We start from the raw sequence: 15,267 nt of genomic DNA, 5'->3' as shown, positions 1-15,267 counted from the left end.
GCTGTGGTAAATTCCAGAAAAGACATGATTCTCTCCTAGAAATGTGGACGTAAAATTAACAGTTTCATTTCTATGGAAGTTATTTTTCCTTGCCAATAAGCTCAAGGAACTAGACTTAGAATTGAAAAGAGGGGGGAAAAGAAGTTTCATTTTTAAGAGACTAAATATGCAAGAAAGTGCTGTTGAAGATTGTTGGGTTGTTGTTTTTTTTTTGTCACATAGTGTGTTTCTCACAGAACTACAGGACGTTTCAGAGATCCCTGAGGAACTGTTACCCTGTTTCAAAGCCATTTCAAGTCTGGGGAGAGCACTGGATATGTCTGGCTGTTTCCAGGAAACTTAATGATGGGAATGGGGATCGTAAGCCCACTACCCCGAGATTAAAAACTGAAGCAGTAGCTTACTAGAACTTGGAAAACATGAACCAAGTTTAGGGAGCACTGACGGACCGGTTTCTCCACCCCATCTACTCCTAAGGCTGGCCTGACACGGCGCTTCCAAATCCCTGAGGTAACTGCCTCGACCAGCGACGAAGACCCAGCTCCCCTGCCGGCGTTATCCCCTGTTTTGCTCCCGCCCTCCTCCCTTTCCCGCCCGCCGGGCAGCCGGCCGGGACGCCCGCGGGCAGCGCCCACCCCGCGGGGCCGCAGCCGGGCGAGGCCAACGCGCTGCCCGCCCACTCCTCCGGCCGGGGGAGACGCCGTGCCCGGGGCAGGAGCCGGTTAGCGCCGACCCTCGGTCGGGGCGGGGAGAGGACGGGAGGACGAGCCGCTTGTCCCCCAGCACACCCTGCCTGCGGCGGCCCCGGGGCCCGCCCCCGCGTAACGGTGGCGGGGCGGCCATTACGGCGGGCGGCCCCGCCTCGCCGCCATTTTGGCCGGTTTGCGTCGCTTCCGCCGCTGGGAAGTAAACACAGGGAGGGAGGGAAGGAAGGAGGGAAGCGGCGGAGCCGGCTGGCTGGGCAGCCGGGGTGTCGGGGTCGTTCTTCGGTGAAGGGAGCTGATGTGGCCGCAGCGGAGACGCCAGCGCGGCCCGAGTGCCGGTTAACGCGAAGCGCAGCAGGGAGCCGCCAGGTGAAGGGGCTGCAGGGGGGCGGGCGGTGTCGGCGGCGCAGCAGGACCTTCCTCTGGACCCGGTGGGGAGGTGAGGGGGGCTGGAGTCGTGGGGGCGGCAGGGCTCCGGGGTCCTGCCCGGGCGCGGAGCCCTGCCCGCCGTGTGCCGGAGCCCCGCGGCGCCGCGGGCCGGGCCGCCAGGAGCCCACCCTGAGGGGACGCGTCTGCGGGAGGACCGGGGCTTGAGACCCGTCCTCGGGATCGAGAGCGTTGCTTCCTCGCAGCCCTCTGGTAGTGGCAGCAATAAACTGTAAATCCCGCGTTGTGTTCAGCCGAGCGGGTTGTTGGCGGCGGTGGGGAGGTAGGGCTGTGTCTGGGTCGCCTCCTTTCGCAGTCAGTTCCCTCTGAAGGGCACGCTCCGTTTTTCTTTGTTTTCTTTTTAAAACAGTCTTGTTTCAGGTGTAAAGCAGCGCAGCGGGTTCAGCCTTGTTCATGTGACAGCGTTATCAGCAGGATGTCAACAGCCGTGCACGGTTGTTTGCTTTGGTTTGTTTGGTTTTGTTGTGGTTGTTTTTGAGCTGCGGTTGCTTTCCGGCTGCACCTTACTCGGCAGTAAAAACAATGTCAAGCGTGTGCTTCGCTCCTCCTCCTACTTGGTGACTGAGCTACCTGATTATGGCTGGGACATGAGTGCGTTGCGAACAAGACAGCGTGGGTTGCGCCCAGATGCCGAGTTCAGAACACTGCGTTCAGAACCCGGTGATTGTAGTAGGTTGAGAAATTAACTGGGAAAATCTTAAGGAGTCAGGCATCCCGATTTCGCAGTTCTGTCCTGGTGGAGTTGGGTATTTTTGTTGTTTCGGAGTTTGTTTCCTCCTTTCTGTCGAGATCTTAGATTTTAATGCTAAGTTTACTATAGTGGCAATTTGGGAAAACTGGTCAGTGCTAATTGTGTCCTGAGTATGCCAGAGAGGGTTAAAAGCAGGATTGATGGTTTGAGCTTTGTAAAAGTGATAAGCAAACATTGTGTGAAAAATCTATTGTACCTGTACAGCAATATGCTAGCATGGAGTTTTGCATCAAGTGTCTTCCTTGTTGAAAAGTTATTTCTGTTGACCTTGGATTTAAAACAGTTAAATCTTTGGACTTTCAGATCCATCAAACAGAACAAACAGAACTGCCTAATTGCATTTGCCTATTCCTATATCAAATTTGCAGAAAGGTTTCATAAGAGGCCTTATACTTTTTAATAAATATTTTTTTAGATTACTCTGCTGGTCATTGTCAGCAAATAAGCATTATTTCAGTTTTGTATTTGTTTTATTTTTAGGTATGTTAAAAGGTTGAAACCAGGTGTGTTTTAAAAAAACTATTCCAATGCTTCAAATGCTGAAACAAGAACACAAAAATTGCAAAAAAAAAAAAAAAAAAAAAAGTTGAACAAATTAATTAAAGTTAGATGACAAAACAGTCATCTGAGTCTTAAAATAGTATTTCTCCAGCTTGAGCTTAAACTTTTAATCTCTTTTTTGAAAACGTTCCACAAGGAAATACTTTTGAAAATTTATTATTACTCTCTCTCTTCAATTACAGAAGCAGCCAAGATATGAGTAACAAAAACATCTGGAAATGTCTCTTCCTGTCCCCTGCTTTTCAAGCCATGGCACTTAGAATGCATAGCATCTTCTTTTCTTGGAAGACTGTGACCTGAAATTTTCTCTTTTCTTCATTGGCTGTCTATAAAAACTTTGGGTATTACCTCACAATGTCAGGAGTGGGTTTTGATCTGCAACCAGCATGTATTAACTGTGTAGAATTTAACAAAACTAGCTCAGAGGTGCAGCTTTTAAGTTAGCTGCTGATGACCTGGTCCACTTCTGTCAGCCATGTCTCAGAGGTTATTTTTCCAGCTGAAAAGTTTTGTTAGTGGCAGCTCACCCCTGTTCTTTTCTGGGGTAGAAAAAAAAAAAGTGCCAGATCTAGTGCTGGTGTCTTTGAAAAGACCTGTTATAGTAGGTGTGCTGAACATTATGTGAATCATCAGCTTTACTGTACATGCACAATAGCCACTAGAATGTGATAAGGGAGAAAATCCAGAACTTGACCCCTAATACACTGAAAAAAGTAGAAAATAGCCTTCTGTACTACAAAATTTATGCACATATATTACCTTGCTAGCAAAAGATTAATTGGGACCTCTGTAGAGAAAGACTTGGAGAGCCAGGTCTGTCTGTTACCTTGTGTGTATTTTTACAGACTAACAAGACATGGCTTTGGAAAGACTTAAACCATCAAATATGCTATGCCTCATTTGGCAAGTGAATATCTTGTGTATGGTAATTGCTCATTATAACCTAATTGCTTGGAATATCTGTTTAGCCTAAAGCTTAAAGGAATATTACATTTCAGACTATCTTGTTAGAAATAATATTCATGGACTGTGAGAGGACATGGGATAATGGATCAAAACTGGAAGAGGGGAGATTTAGGTTAGACATTAGAAAGAAATTCTTTAGTGTGAGGGTGGTGAGACACTGGAGTGGGTTGCCCAGGGAAGTTGTGGTAGCCCCACCCGTGGAAGTGTTCAAGGCCAGGCTGGAAGGGGCTTTAAGCAGCCTGGTCTTGTGGGAGGTGTCCCTGACCGTGCAGGGGAGTTGGAACTATGTGATCTGTAAGGTCCCTTCTAACCCAAATCCTTCTATGATTCTATGACTGTCCTGAGTAGTTACCTTAAACATGACAGATGTGCAGTGGATTTGATAATCTTAACTTTTGATCAGTTATTAAGTTTAATTATTCAGTTTTTACAGTTGCTAAACTGGATTCCTTCAATTTTTTGTTCGCTCCAGATGGTTTAAAGTCACTATTTAGTTTTCTTGCCTTGCTTCTGTACCAGCAAAGTAGGTGACTCAGAACAGCACTCTAGGGTGGAAAGCTTGTTGCAGCACAGGAGTTGTGTTTTGCATAGTCTCGTATGAGCTGTGAATGACAGCAAATAGTTCTCAGGAAGCAAGTAGAGATTTTTGCTCAGTAGCGTCTTAATTTTATGATTGGCTCAGGCGCTACTGGAATTAAAAAATGAAGTTAAAAAAATTGAGCCATATTCTGTTTATCAATCTTTCGTGACAGTATGTTCAGCTTGGTTTGCAGTGTTTTACGAATAGTTTCAGACCTGAAGTGGCAGCTTGCAGTTGTCTTGTGAGTAGATAGGATTAAAGTGTTTCAAGGATAGGTAAGGAGATGCTGGCTTTGAGAAAGTAACCTATGATGCCTTCCACAGATGTTTCAGATGTTGTTTCTGGTAAATAGGACTGGAGGAGCAATATGAATGTCAGTGTTCAGAAAACTTTTCAAAATAATATCTTTCCATTAATAGCAAAGTAGAATGATAATCGACAACACAGTAAAACAAGTTAGGTTCAAACTGTTCTCAAACACAAAAGTGAAACACAGAAAGGAGAGTGACTGATATAAATGGATTGGCACTGTTAATGATTAAAGAAGTAATATTAAAGATATCTGTTTAGATGGTAATGTTATTTTTCAACCTCTACTTCAAATTCACAGTTCCTTTTTTTTTTCCCCCTTCCTATGGGGGGTTTGTTGAAGCCCTGTAAAAGTGTGGCTACAGAAAACATGCTTTTTCATCTCAATTGTTTTCTATTAATATTGTTCTTTTCAGCTGTGTTACATTTAGAAAATATATAGAAAATTTCTTCATAATATTTTCATAGAATGAAACGAGGAAGGAAAACTAATGAGGCCAACAGCAGTTCATCTGAAGAGACAGCTGAGGAAGAATCCAAGAGACGCAAGGTTACAGATGAGAAAACCATAAGTGTTCCGCATCCTGACTGGGCCAACCTGCTTCAAGACATTATCCTGCAGGTGTTTCAGTACCTGCCCCTTCTGGATCGTGCTCATGCATCACAGGTCTGCCGAAGCTGGAACCAAGTGTTTCACATGCCTGATCTCTGGAGGTGTTTTGAGTTTGAACTGAATCAACCAGCCACATCTTACTTGAGGGCTACACATCCTGAACTAATCAAGCAAATAATAAAGAGGCATTCCAATCATCTGCAGTATGTAAGCTTCAAGGTAGTATATTTTTTTAATTCAATTTTTACAAGTGGTTATATAAAAACAAAGGCATCTGTTAAACTTTTTTTCCCCATTCAGAAATTTTTAGAAAATATCTTTTATACATTTGAGACTGTTTTTATTATTTATATACATGTTAAAAGCATGAGTATTACTTAATTAATGTCAGTAATTGAAATACTGATTGTAAGTGGTAATTAACAATTGTAATAAAAACATTTTGACATGCTGAAAATTAAAGAACATCACTAAATGTTAGGGAAAGCTTATTATATTATTTTTATTATTAGGATTGCCAGTTACTTAAAAAGAAATGTGACTGCTTTCAGTGTGGTAGGCCGAGTTCTCAGGTCTGGTAGACTTGAAGAAGAGACTTCTCTAAATGGGCATATAGACATAGAGGTTATCTCCAAGTAATTTAGCTATTTGGATGTATTTTCAGGATGAAAACATGGAATAACAGGTCTGTACAGACCTTCTAATTGCCTTAATTCCATTAAGGTGAGGGATTTTTTTGTTAGGTCCTTGTTTTTGTTTTTTCTTTTTTTCTGGTAGCATCTTAGCTGCTTAGAATTCTGCCTTGGTGAATGGGCAGAAATACTTCAGTTCTGACACTACAATATGTGTAAATTCGATTGGGGTATATAAATTGGGCATTTCCCCATTTCATGGTCTGTCAAGTGTTTTGTATAATACTCATGATTAGAGAACATCTCATGAATAAAGAGTGACTTAAGTACCACTAGTGAGCAGCTAGCAGTTTTAGTGCTAGGTTGTATGGGATTGTCCACATATGGCATCTCAGGGTAGCTGAGTTTCAGTTAACTGAAAAAGTACATGGGATTTGCACAGGGTGATGTATCTGCTGCTTGTGCTTGCTGAGAAATGCCCTTTGCTCAGAATTGTTTTTTTTTAACATCATGGAACTACTTTCAGCTGATGAAAGCCTCTTAACACTGGCCTATGTATCACTGTTTTGGAAGAGTGCTGTGAAACAGGCCTGGCTGTGTACACATCAGCTATGTGACAGATTTGGAGAAGAAAGGACTTGGTAGCAAGATGGACATACTAGTTGCTTGTTTCTGAGATCTGACAGTATTAATGTAGGAGTCATAAGCGTGTGGGTAGCTGGGGCACCTCTGGTCGTGTGTATCGCTGCTGCTTGATAATGTATCAGATGTGAACTGGTTATCACAAGGTTTGCAGGGTTTTTATCAGTTTCTGAATAAAGAAAAACTATAGCAGTATTGGAATCACCTTCTAATGTCTATTTCCAGTCTGTGTTGCTTTGCACCAAATGTTTTTGAAGGATTTCAGATGCCCTTCACTGCTAGCGTGATAGCTGTGTCATTTCTTGTGGGTGTCCCTTCAGTCTTGGAAATGAAATCTAGATCACAGGAAATACAAAGTAGCAAGAATAATCACAAGGAAGTGAATACAACCCTGATTGTTACTCTGTCAAGGCTGAAAAGTTGGGATTTTTTTTTTTTTTTTTTTTTGCAGGCAAAGAAAAATGGGATTGTTGAAAATCAAGGTTTTTCAGCCTGCATTTGAGCAGGAAGTGAACATTAATCAGACTTAGATCAGTTGCTGACAAGGTAGCATGGCTTATGCTAGACTTAAAATCAGTCTTGTGATCAAGCTTTTTACTGTTCTGTAGGTTTGCAAAGTTCTCATGCCTACTGCATATAACAGGTTATTTGGTGTTAGGGAAAATCCATGGGAGGCACATTAAGTGATTAAACTGTGTAACAAGCTGACTAAGATTTTTTTCAGAGTATCCATTGCATATCTCTTGTGATATTAATGATGAAGGCCCAGTCATATAGGTTCATATAATGATGGACTTAACTCTCCAGCAGCTCTGTGTTATGAGCTGAGTCACTATAAAAGGAATCAACTTTTCACATAGTAAATGGTTTACAGAATTCCTGCATTTCAGTAAGGAAAAATGTTAAGAGGGGTAGACTCTGGAACCAAATGAACCTCCACTTGCTTGTTATTTGATGTGGATGAAATACCCTGGAACAAACTGTTTAGCTGTCCCCTTAGTGTGCTAAATTTTACCAAAATGTTTAGGAGAGTGGTAAGTCCATAGTATATTGTGTTGGACTTCAGGTATGTACTTTTTTTGGGGAAAAAATTATATTAGGGAGCTCCCAGTGAAGTGTTTTGTGGGTTTTATGGCATTGCATTTCAGAAGGTAAAGTGAAAAGAAGTAAAAGTACATCTGCTCTACTCTGCTTTTACATAAAGAGCATGTTTCATGCAGTGTTTTCTGAACAAATAAATCTGTTTTGTTTTCAGGTGGACAGTAGCAAGGAATCTGCAGAAGCAGCTTGTGATATTTTATCACAGCTTGTGAATTGCTCTCTGAAAACACTTGGGCTAATTTCAACTGCCCGGCCAAGCTTCATGGATTTACCAAAGGTATTTTAATATGTATATTTTTCTTCAGCAAAATATTGCAGTGGTTCATACAGTATTTGTATAACTTCATGAAAAGTGTTATTGTAAGAATATGAATCCTTAGCAAAGAAAAGTTTATTGCTTTGTTCTATGATGTACTAAGATAACTAAAGTTTCACTCATTCTCTGCATTGTGTGAGAACTTGACCTTGTTCTTCCAAGTCCTCCTGGCTATTGATCTCCGTAGTACTGAGCAACCTGATGCAAGTCAGGAGGCTACACAGTTCCTGTCTGTGTAGTTGTACTGTGGGGGGTGTTCAGGAGACAATTACAATAAAATGAAGGGTAGAGTTATCCATGTGGACTCGGTGTAGGGATTATATTGTCAGTGAACTCTCTTTAGAAAGCAAAATGATAATGATTTTCAGTACTGCATGTCACGCAGTCAATGTCAGATTCTTAGACAAAGTACACTGCATTTCTGAAATTTTTTGACAGATTTTTTTTGCCTTGCATGCTTACAAAAAAATCAGATATTGTTAGCATCTAATCTAGGAGACAAGAAATCTCTTCTATGTGCTCAGAAACAAGAATTCCTGCTAGTGAAGTAGAAGTGCTGAGGAGCAGGAGAGTGGTTGGGGTAAGCTGGGCTGCTTGTTCTATGGCAGTGACATCTTGGATGTCTCACAGCCTCACTTCTTGAATCAAGTCCACATGTATGTGAAGGGCCAGACACGACTAGACTATTAGCTGGATTTCAGTGATGTCATTGCTGAGTATGGCAACAAGGACAAGGAAGAACTAGGGACAGTCTCAGGAAAGGAAGTAGGTTATCGGGTTTAAGCAAGGTTAACTGCAAAAGGATTATCAATTATTATCCTTGGCAATGATCACAGCTACGTCATGTATTTCTCTTGAATATGTATTTTTATTTCTTAACTTTCAGAGAGGCTTTCTAGAGCTTACACTAGTTTTTATATGTAATTTTCTTCCTTTATTGATATGCTTTGTCTATGTGACTATTAGAAAACCTGAAAGCAGTGAAAACAATCCACAGTCCTAGTGTGTTAGAAATACTTTGTCCGTTCAGCTCTTGCATATTGTTTTATTTCTTAATCTGAATGCCTGTTTAGCTCGCTTATTTAGTTTTCACTTCACAGATATGTCATGGTCTTATTCAGCTTGCTGAATAACTATTTGCAGTCATTTGGGCTATGGTCTTACTCAGCTTCAGGACTTCTAAAATACAGGCTTCCTTTTTTTGTTCTTGACAGGTTCCTGTGTGGCCTTTAAAAATGTATTCAAAATGAGCCAATATCAACCTTATGCATGATTTGCCTCTTGATGTTTACAACTCCAATAATACTGTTACTGGCATATGTGACAAGAAATTATTTTTAAATTTTCTTAGACCACTAATGAAGGTAAAGAATTTAATTGGACCATGAATGATGTCTTGTAGGAAGCCATTAGTAGCAGGCCCATTGGATGAGAAGCCCGCAAAAATGAATGGATCTGAAAAACAGTTAACACTGCACAATTTTATTTTCATTAGACTGTATAGGAGGTCAACTATTTTACATTAAAGCTGCCAAGCTGGTGAAAGGTCTGGAGAATAAGCCCTGTGAGGAGAGGCTGAGGGAACTGGGATTGTTTAGTTTGGAGAAGAGTAGGCTGAGGGGAGACCTCATTGCTCTCTACAGCTGCCTGAAAGGAGGTTGTAGGGAGGTGGGAGCTCACCTCTTCATTCAAGTGAATAATGACAGGACAAGAGGAAATGGCCTGAAGCTGCACCAGGGGAGGTTTAGGCTGGATATTACAAAGAATTTCTTTACTGAAAGAGTGGTTGGACAGTGGAACAGGCTGCCCAGGGAGGTGGTGGAGCCACCATCCCTGGGAGTGTTTAAAAGAAATACAGATGTGGTGCTTAGTGACATGGTTTAAGCACTGAACAGGTAAATCAGGTTATGGTAGAGGGATTTAGGTTATGGTTGGACTTGATGATCTTCAGGGTCCTTTCCAACCAGGATGATTCTATGATTCTGTGACCTTCATCGGTCCTTTTGATTTCAAGTGACATAACATCTGGCAAGTATTTGTAAGTCGCCTTTGGCATGTTGTTGCCTAGTCTTTTTAGTCATATATTCTACACAAATCTTTTAAAGAATCATGGTATAAGCTACATAATTGGCAATGTGGAAAAGACCTTAAATCACCACCATTTTGAGATATTGCCTGTCTTCTGTTAGTACTTCAAGCTATAGTTTCAAGTTGCCTGCTTTTGTAAACATGGTTAACTTTCTCTGCCTTTCTGTTTAATGGCCTTCTTGGTGAATGGAATTACATTCTAAATACAGAGACTAAAAACACAGTAACTCTTTTGGAATACAGCGTGGAAATATTATTGAAGCGCCCTTTCTTCAGCACATAACTTATCTATAATCAGTATTGTCAGGGTAGTTGGGAGTGGTCCCTAAAGCCAAAATGCGTAATGCTTCTCTGATCTGAACATTCTGTTGCCATTTGCATTTACTGACTTTGACAGTTTATGTTACTGTGAAAATACTAATTTTTGCTCTAAATCTTAATTGTGCGAGTTTTAACAAAACCCACAACCATACTGCGTGAATGAGCAAATACTGTTGCCAGGCCTTCTCACGTATAACTGTATTCAGGACTCGTTCATGTGGCTCAGTGAAATCAAAGTAGCTGAAACTTCAGGGGATACTTAATGTAGTGCTTGGAGGAAGTACTTTTTTTGAGTCTTCTGTTCAGTCGATCTTGTAAGAAAACATGAAGGTAAAGTAATTATTCACTTCCTTCATACCACCAATGATTTTTACAATCACTGGTGCATCTGCTCCTTAGTCTCCATTTCTCAAGTTAAAGCATCTTGGGCTCTATCTTTACTGGTAATTTCCAGTGGTTACATGAAAGTGCTGAGGAGCAACCTTGAGCAATGCACCTACATAATTGATGCTGCTTAATTAGTAATTAACTGATCACCTGCTCCTGTTTGGCTTACTCCAGTTAGCTTCCCCAGACAAATCTATTCAAACCCTAAGTACTCTGTGTGGGTGATAGGTAGACAATAGTATCACTTGGCTTTGGACACTTCTTAATTGCACTGCATTGCCACTATTGACTGTGTTCACAACTCACAGTGCAGCACAACTCACCACATAGGAATTTGTTTTATAACATGCTTCTTTTAGAGTTCAACTCACAAATTATCCTCAAAATAAGATCTTCTAGGCGTTCTCTTTGCTTGTGGTCTTCCTACAGATTTTATGTTTGTGTAGAAGATGGTCTTGGGTCAGGTTCTTGATTTAATGTTAGACATCTTGATTTGCCAAATACATAGACCGATAGCAAAAAATGATTATACTTCCTCTATTCAAAAATATGTTGGGTTTAGTATTTATTTTAATTTTGTGATATCAAAATAATGCTTTTTCCAGCAAATGCTGTCAATATGTAAAAGAAGACTAGGTCTCCTGTCAAGTGCCATTGAGATTTTTATTTCAGATACCAGCTTCATTTAAACTTTTTTTTTTTTCCAGTCTCACTTTATTTCTGCACTGACAGTGGTGTTTGTAAACTCCAAATCCCTCTCTTCGCTTAAGATTGATGATACACCAGTAGATGATCCATCTCTCAAAGTACTAGTGGCTAACAACAGTGACACACTTAAACTGTTGAAAATGAGCAGTTGTCCTCATGTTTCTCCAGCTGGTAAGATACTGTGTTTTGTTGGGTTTTTTTTAATAGATGCATTTAATGTGTTTTCCCTCCTTTTTGCTGTTGCTTTTCTAAAGGTAAATATTTATACTTTGCTAGAAAGAACAGCTTCAGACAGCAGCAAGTTTTGTATTTAATTAAAACCTTGCATTCATTTTACAATCACTTTCCTCAGGTGACAGATTTCATTCATGGCTGCTCTGTCAGCCACAGAGGGACAGCAAGTTCTTCCAGAGTGGGCTAGGGAAATACTTTGATTATGAGTGAGCCCCTTTTACAAAAATGTAGTTGAGTTTGTGACCTTACAAGGGGGCAGAACAGTCAAGAGTGCTTTTTGTGTATTTGTCACATGAGAACCAGCTCCCACAGGAGCAAGGTGTTAACTTCTTTATGCTTCCCTAGCAGGAAACAATGTAGTCACATAGTGGATGTGTATTTTACTGTGTAGGTGCCAATGTGGAAAAGGTTCACATTCTGGTTGTCCAGTGTGGTGGTGTTTTGATACTAGGTCTCAGCTGCGTGTTCAAACACATGGTCTTTGCACCCACGTGACATACATAAGCAAGTTCTCTCTTAGGTTTCTTGTTCAGTGATGAGTGTATTTGTCTGTGTAACCCCTCTTGTGGTGTTCTCTTTTCCCAGGTATCCTCTGTGTGGCTGACCAGTGTCATGGTTTACGTGAACTGGCGCTGAACTACCACCTGCTGAGCGATGAGCTCCTGCTCGCTTTGTCTTCTGAAAAACACGTCAGGTTAGAACACTTGCGCATCGATGTTGTCAGTGAAAACCCTGGACAGACTCAGTTCCACACGATTCAGAAGAGCAGCTGGGACGCTTTCATCAAGCATTCCCCCAAAGTCAATTTAGTCATGTACTTTTTCTTGTACGAAGAAGAGTTTGACCCATTCTTTCGTTACGAAATACCTGTCACTCACCTTTACTTTGGAAGATCGGTAAGCAAAGACGTGCTTGGCCGCGTTGGGATGACCTGTCCTCGGCTGGTGGAACTGGTGGTGTGTGCCAACGGGCTGCGGCCGCTGGACGAGGAGCTGATACGTATCGCGGAGCGTTGCAAGTATCTGTCAGCTGTTGGCCTCGGGGAGTGTGAAGTCTCTTGCAGTGCCTTTGTTGAGTTTGTGAAGATGTGTGGAGGTCGTCTCTCTCAGCTTTCTATTATGGAGGAAGTTTTGATTCCTGATCAGAAATACAGCTTGGAGCAGATTCACTGGGAGGTTTCAAAGCATCTCGGTAGAGTCTGGTTCCCGGACATGATGCCCACGTGGTAAAGTCCTTAAAAGACTCCGGGGCAGATGGAATAGCACCTTAAACCCAAGCTTACCCTATTGCAATTCACTGTATAAGCTTATTTAATACTGTCGTTTTTACTGTAAATTACTTCATTGTTTGATTAGGAAGTTTTTCACTCAAATTACAAAATCCAGATACAAAAACAGAAATCGTGGATAGCTCCAAAACCCTTTTTCATCCAAACAGAAATCTGTTTTCTGTTTCAGATTTGTTCTTTTTCATTGACGGTGACCTAAAACTTTTATGGAAATAAAAGATATGTTTAAAATATGGAAATGCAACTGCAAAATATCAGTTTTAATATGCTGTCCTTATCCAAATTGGATACTAGTATTGAACATGATCATATTCAATCTAAAAAAATAATCCAAAACCCACCGCAATTGCATGTTGCTGTTGCTGACTGTAGCTTTTCTAAATCCAGTCACCTAGATGACAAGATTGCAAGGAGTATTTAGTACGCTGCAAAATATACATGTTCTTTAATATAAAAATGGTAAGAGGCAAGAGCAATACACAATAGTATAGTTTAAAACAATTCAAATGTTAAGTTGGCTACCTTATTCAACAGATTATTAGATCCATCTAAAATGTATTTAGAGTGCAAATATTAGTGTGAGCTACCAAAAGTGGTGAGAGTCTGGTTTCCCCTCTCCCCATGCATTTTAATGTAGTTTGCTTATGGGGTCTCAGATCTGCATCTAAACCTGTTTTAAGGTATTTTATGTCTAGCTCAGGAAGCGAAAGCATTCTGGGGACAAATGTAGATACATTGTATTTTTAAAAAAATGGGAGTTTGTGAGATTTCTTGCACATTAACCGGTTTTGCAGCATACGGTTTGATGGAATTGTGTAGAGACTGTTAAATGAACCCCAGTGATAAATGTGGTGACCTGGATGTGTGAACAGTGTCAGATGAGGAAGTTAAAATTTGAACAGTGACCAAGAACCTTTTAACAAAACGTTAAACCTTTTGGCCACTTTCAATTAGAGAGAAATGACATTGTCACAGTTGCTTAAGCTGTGTAAACTAATTGTATATTGTAAATCTGTTTCAGAAATGCTTATGTATAAAGTGAATGTTTGATAGATGATGATTTTGTATACCTTTAATTCAGCTAGTTCAATCATTTCAGAATATTTAAAAACCTAAAAGCAGTGAACTTGCGTGACGTAGAGCAATAGGCAAAAACTGGTTTGGAATAACGCTTTGTAAATCAGTTTTCTTAAAGAAAATTTTTAGCCTGTCAGTGGTGTAGGCAGCATACTGCCTGTGATCTGGATGTAGCTTGTGATTTCCTTTCTTACTGCCAACACAGGTTATTTTCTCTTCTACATTCATGATTGGTAAGGCTCAAGTACTCACGTGACCGCTGAATGTGTTTGAACAGTGTGGTCAGCCACCCAAAAGGAGAAGCTGCTCCAGCTGGTAGCTTCTCATCTGAGTTGTACAGCTAGTTTTGGTAACAAGTAGATTTTCTTCAGTTCTGATTTCAGTAACATTTATCCAAATGTATAGCTCAAGTGTAATACACTTATGAGCATATTTAAGTTCATAACTATAATTTTGAGCAAACATTGCTCAGCGGACTGGACATCTTTATAGGGGACTTGTATGTTTCAGTAGAGCTCTGATTTAAAAATTGCATTTTATGAAATACACATTTTTTGTATTAGAATTTGTTAAATTAATGTAAAGCTATAATTTGCTTTTATTTGTATAAAAAGTGTCAATATATTTAGTCCGTAAAAGTAAAAAAGCGCAGTGTTTTTTATATCCTGACTCTCAGAATTGCCTGCCTGGTAACAGTGGAGTAACACTACTGATCTGGGGAATCACAGAATCATATAGAATGGTTAAGGTGGGAAGGGACCTTAAAGATCATCAGGTTCCAACCCCTCTGTTACAAGCAGGGACACTTCAAACTAGACCAGGCTGCACAAAGCCTCATCCAACCTGGCCTTAAACACCTCCAGGGAGGGGGCTTCCACAACCTCCCTGGGCAACCTGTTCCAGCACTTTGCTACTCTCATGGTGAAGAATTTCTTCCTGATGTCTAACCTAAATCTCCCCTCTTTCAGTTTAAAATCATTACACCTTGTCCTGTCACTGCCCTCTCTGGTGAAAAGCCCCTCCCCAGAGAAGAGGACATGTTTTCACTAAATACATGTGTGAAGTAATCTCATTAGTTAACACAGCTAAAACCTCTTTGGACCTTGATTGCTGGTGTCCTGATGCTGGGAGGGTAAGCTGGTCTGTTGCTTTCTGCTGCAAGTACTGGGAATAACTGAAAGGCAAGACACAACCTAAATACCCCAGTTCCTTTGCTTCTTGAATTCAGAAATCTGAGGTTCTGTTTTTCATGGAGAGAACTGCCATCGGATCCTGAGGTGAGGAACAAGTTAGGACCTGAAGGTTTTATGCTGAAGTGTAGTGGAACTGCTTGCTTTCCCCAGCAAGGTAAGTGGCTGGCCTTTTCTGAGGTGGTCTCTGTCTTATTACATAGACTTCAAAAAGTCCTTCAAAACTGCAACATGTATCATAACAGTTCCCAAAAATACTCAGAACATCTTGAATTGCCTCTTTCTTCCACTGAAGGTTTGTAGTTTTTATACATGGAACCAATTACAGCATCCTTAGCTCAAGTAATTCAGC

At 40.9% G+C, this 15,267-nt stretch overlaps 1 protein-coding gene across 2 annotated transcripts; it reads left to right on the top strand.

Annotated features, from left to right (window-relative positions):
- Positions 1–914: 914 nt before the first annotated feature.
- FBXL3 (F-box and leucine rich repeat protein 3) lies at positions 915–14,303 on the top strand. Of its 2 annotated transcripts, none has more exons than XM_051608407.1 (5): positions 915–1,073; positions 4,787–5,150; positions 7,461–7,583; positions 11,126–11,297; positions 11,946–14,303. In XM_051608407.1, the coding sequence occupies exons 2-5, from the start codon at positions 4,788–4,790 to the stop codon at positions 12,587–12,589; spliced, it is 1,302 nt and encodes a 433-aa protein (XP_051464367.1). In that variant the 5' UTR covers positions 915–1,073; position 4,787; the 3' UTR covers positions 12,590–14,303. The 2 variants fall into 2 exon arrangements, with proteins under 2 accessions (XP_051464367.1, XP_051464368.1); XM_051608408.1 differs by having other exon boundaries at positions 915–1,143.
- The last annotated feature ends 964 nt before the right edge of the window (positions 14,304–15,267 follow it).

Source organism: Apus apus, chromosome 1 (genome assembly GCF_020740795.1).
Source record: "Apus apus isolate bApuApu2 chromosome 1, bApuApu2.pri.cur, whole genome shotgun sequence".
Lineage (NCBI taxonomy): Eukaryota > Metazoa > Chordata > Aves > Apodiformes > Apodidae > Apus > Apus apus.
The sequence above is the reverse complement of the archived record's forward strand: the minus strand, read 5'-3'. Positions and strand labels throughout refer to the sequence as shown.

What these genes read in the sequence shown, in the direction of transcription:
- FBXL3 (XM_051608407.1), top strand. Translation starts at nt 4,788, where the DNA reads ATGAAACGAGGAAGGAAAACTAATGAGGCCAACAGCAGTTCATCTGAA. An exon ending in TGCAGTATGTAAGCTTCAAG is followed by an intron (nt 5,151 to 7,460) that starts GTAGTATATTTT and finishes TTTTGTTTTCAG; the next exon opens with GTGGACAGTAGCAAGGAATC. An exon ending in TCCTCATGTTTCTCCAGCTG is followed by an intron (nt 11,298 to 11,945) that starts GTAAGATACTGT and finishes CTCTTTTCCCAG; the next exon opens with GTATCCTCTGTGTGGCTGAC.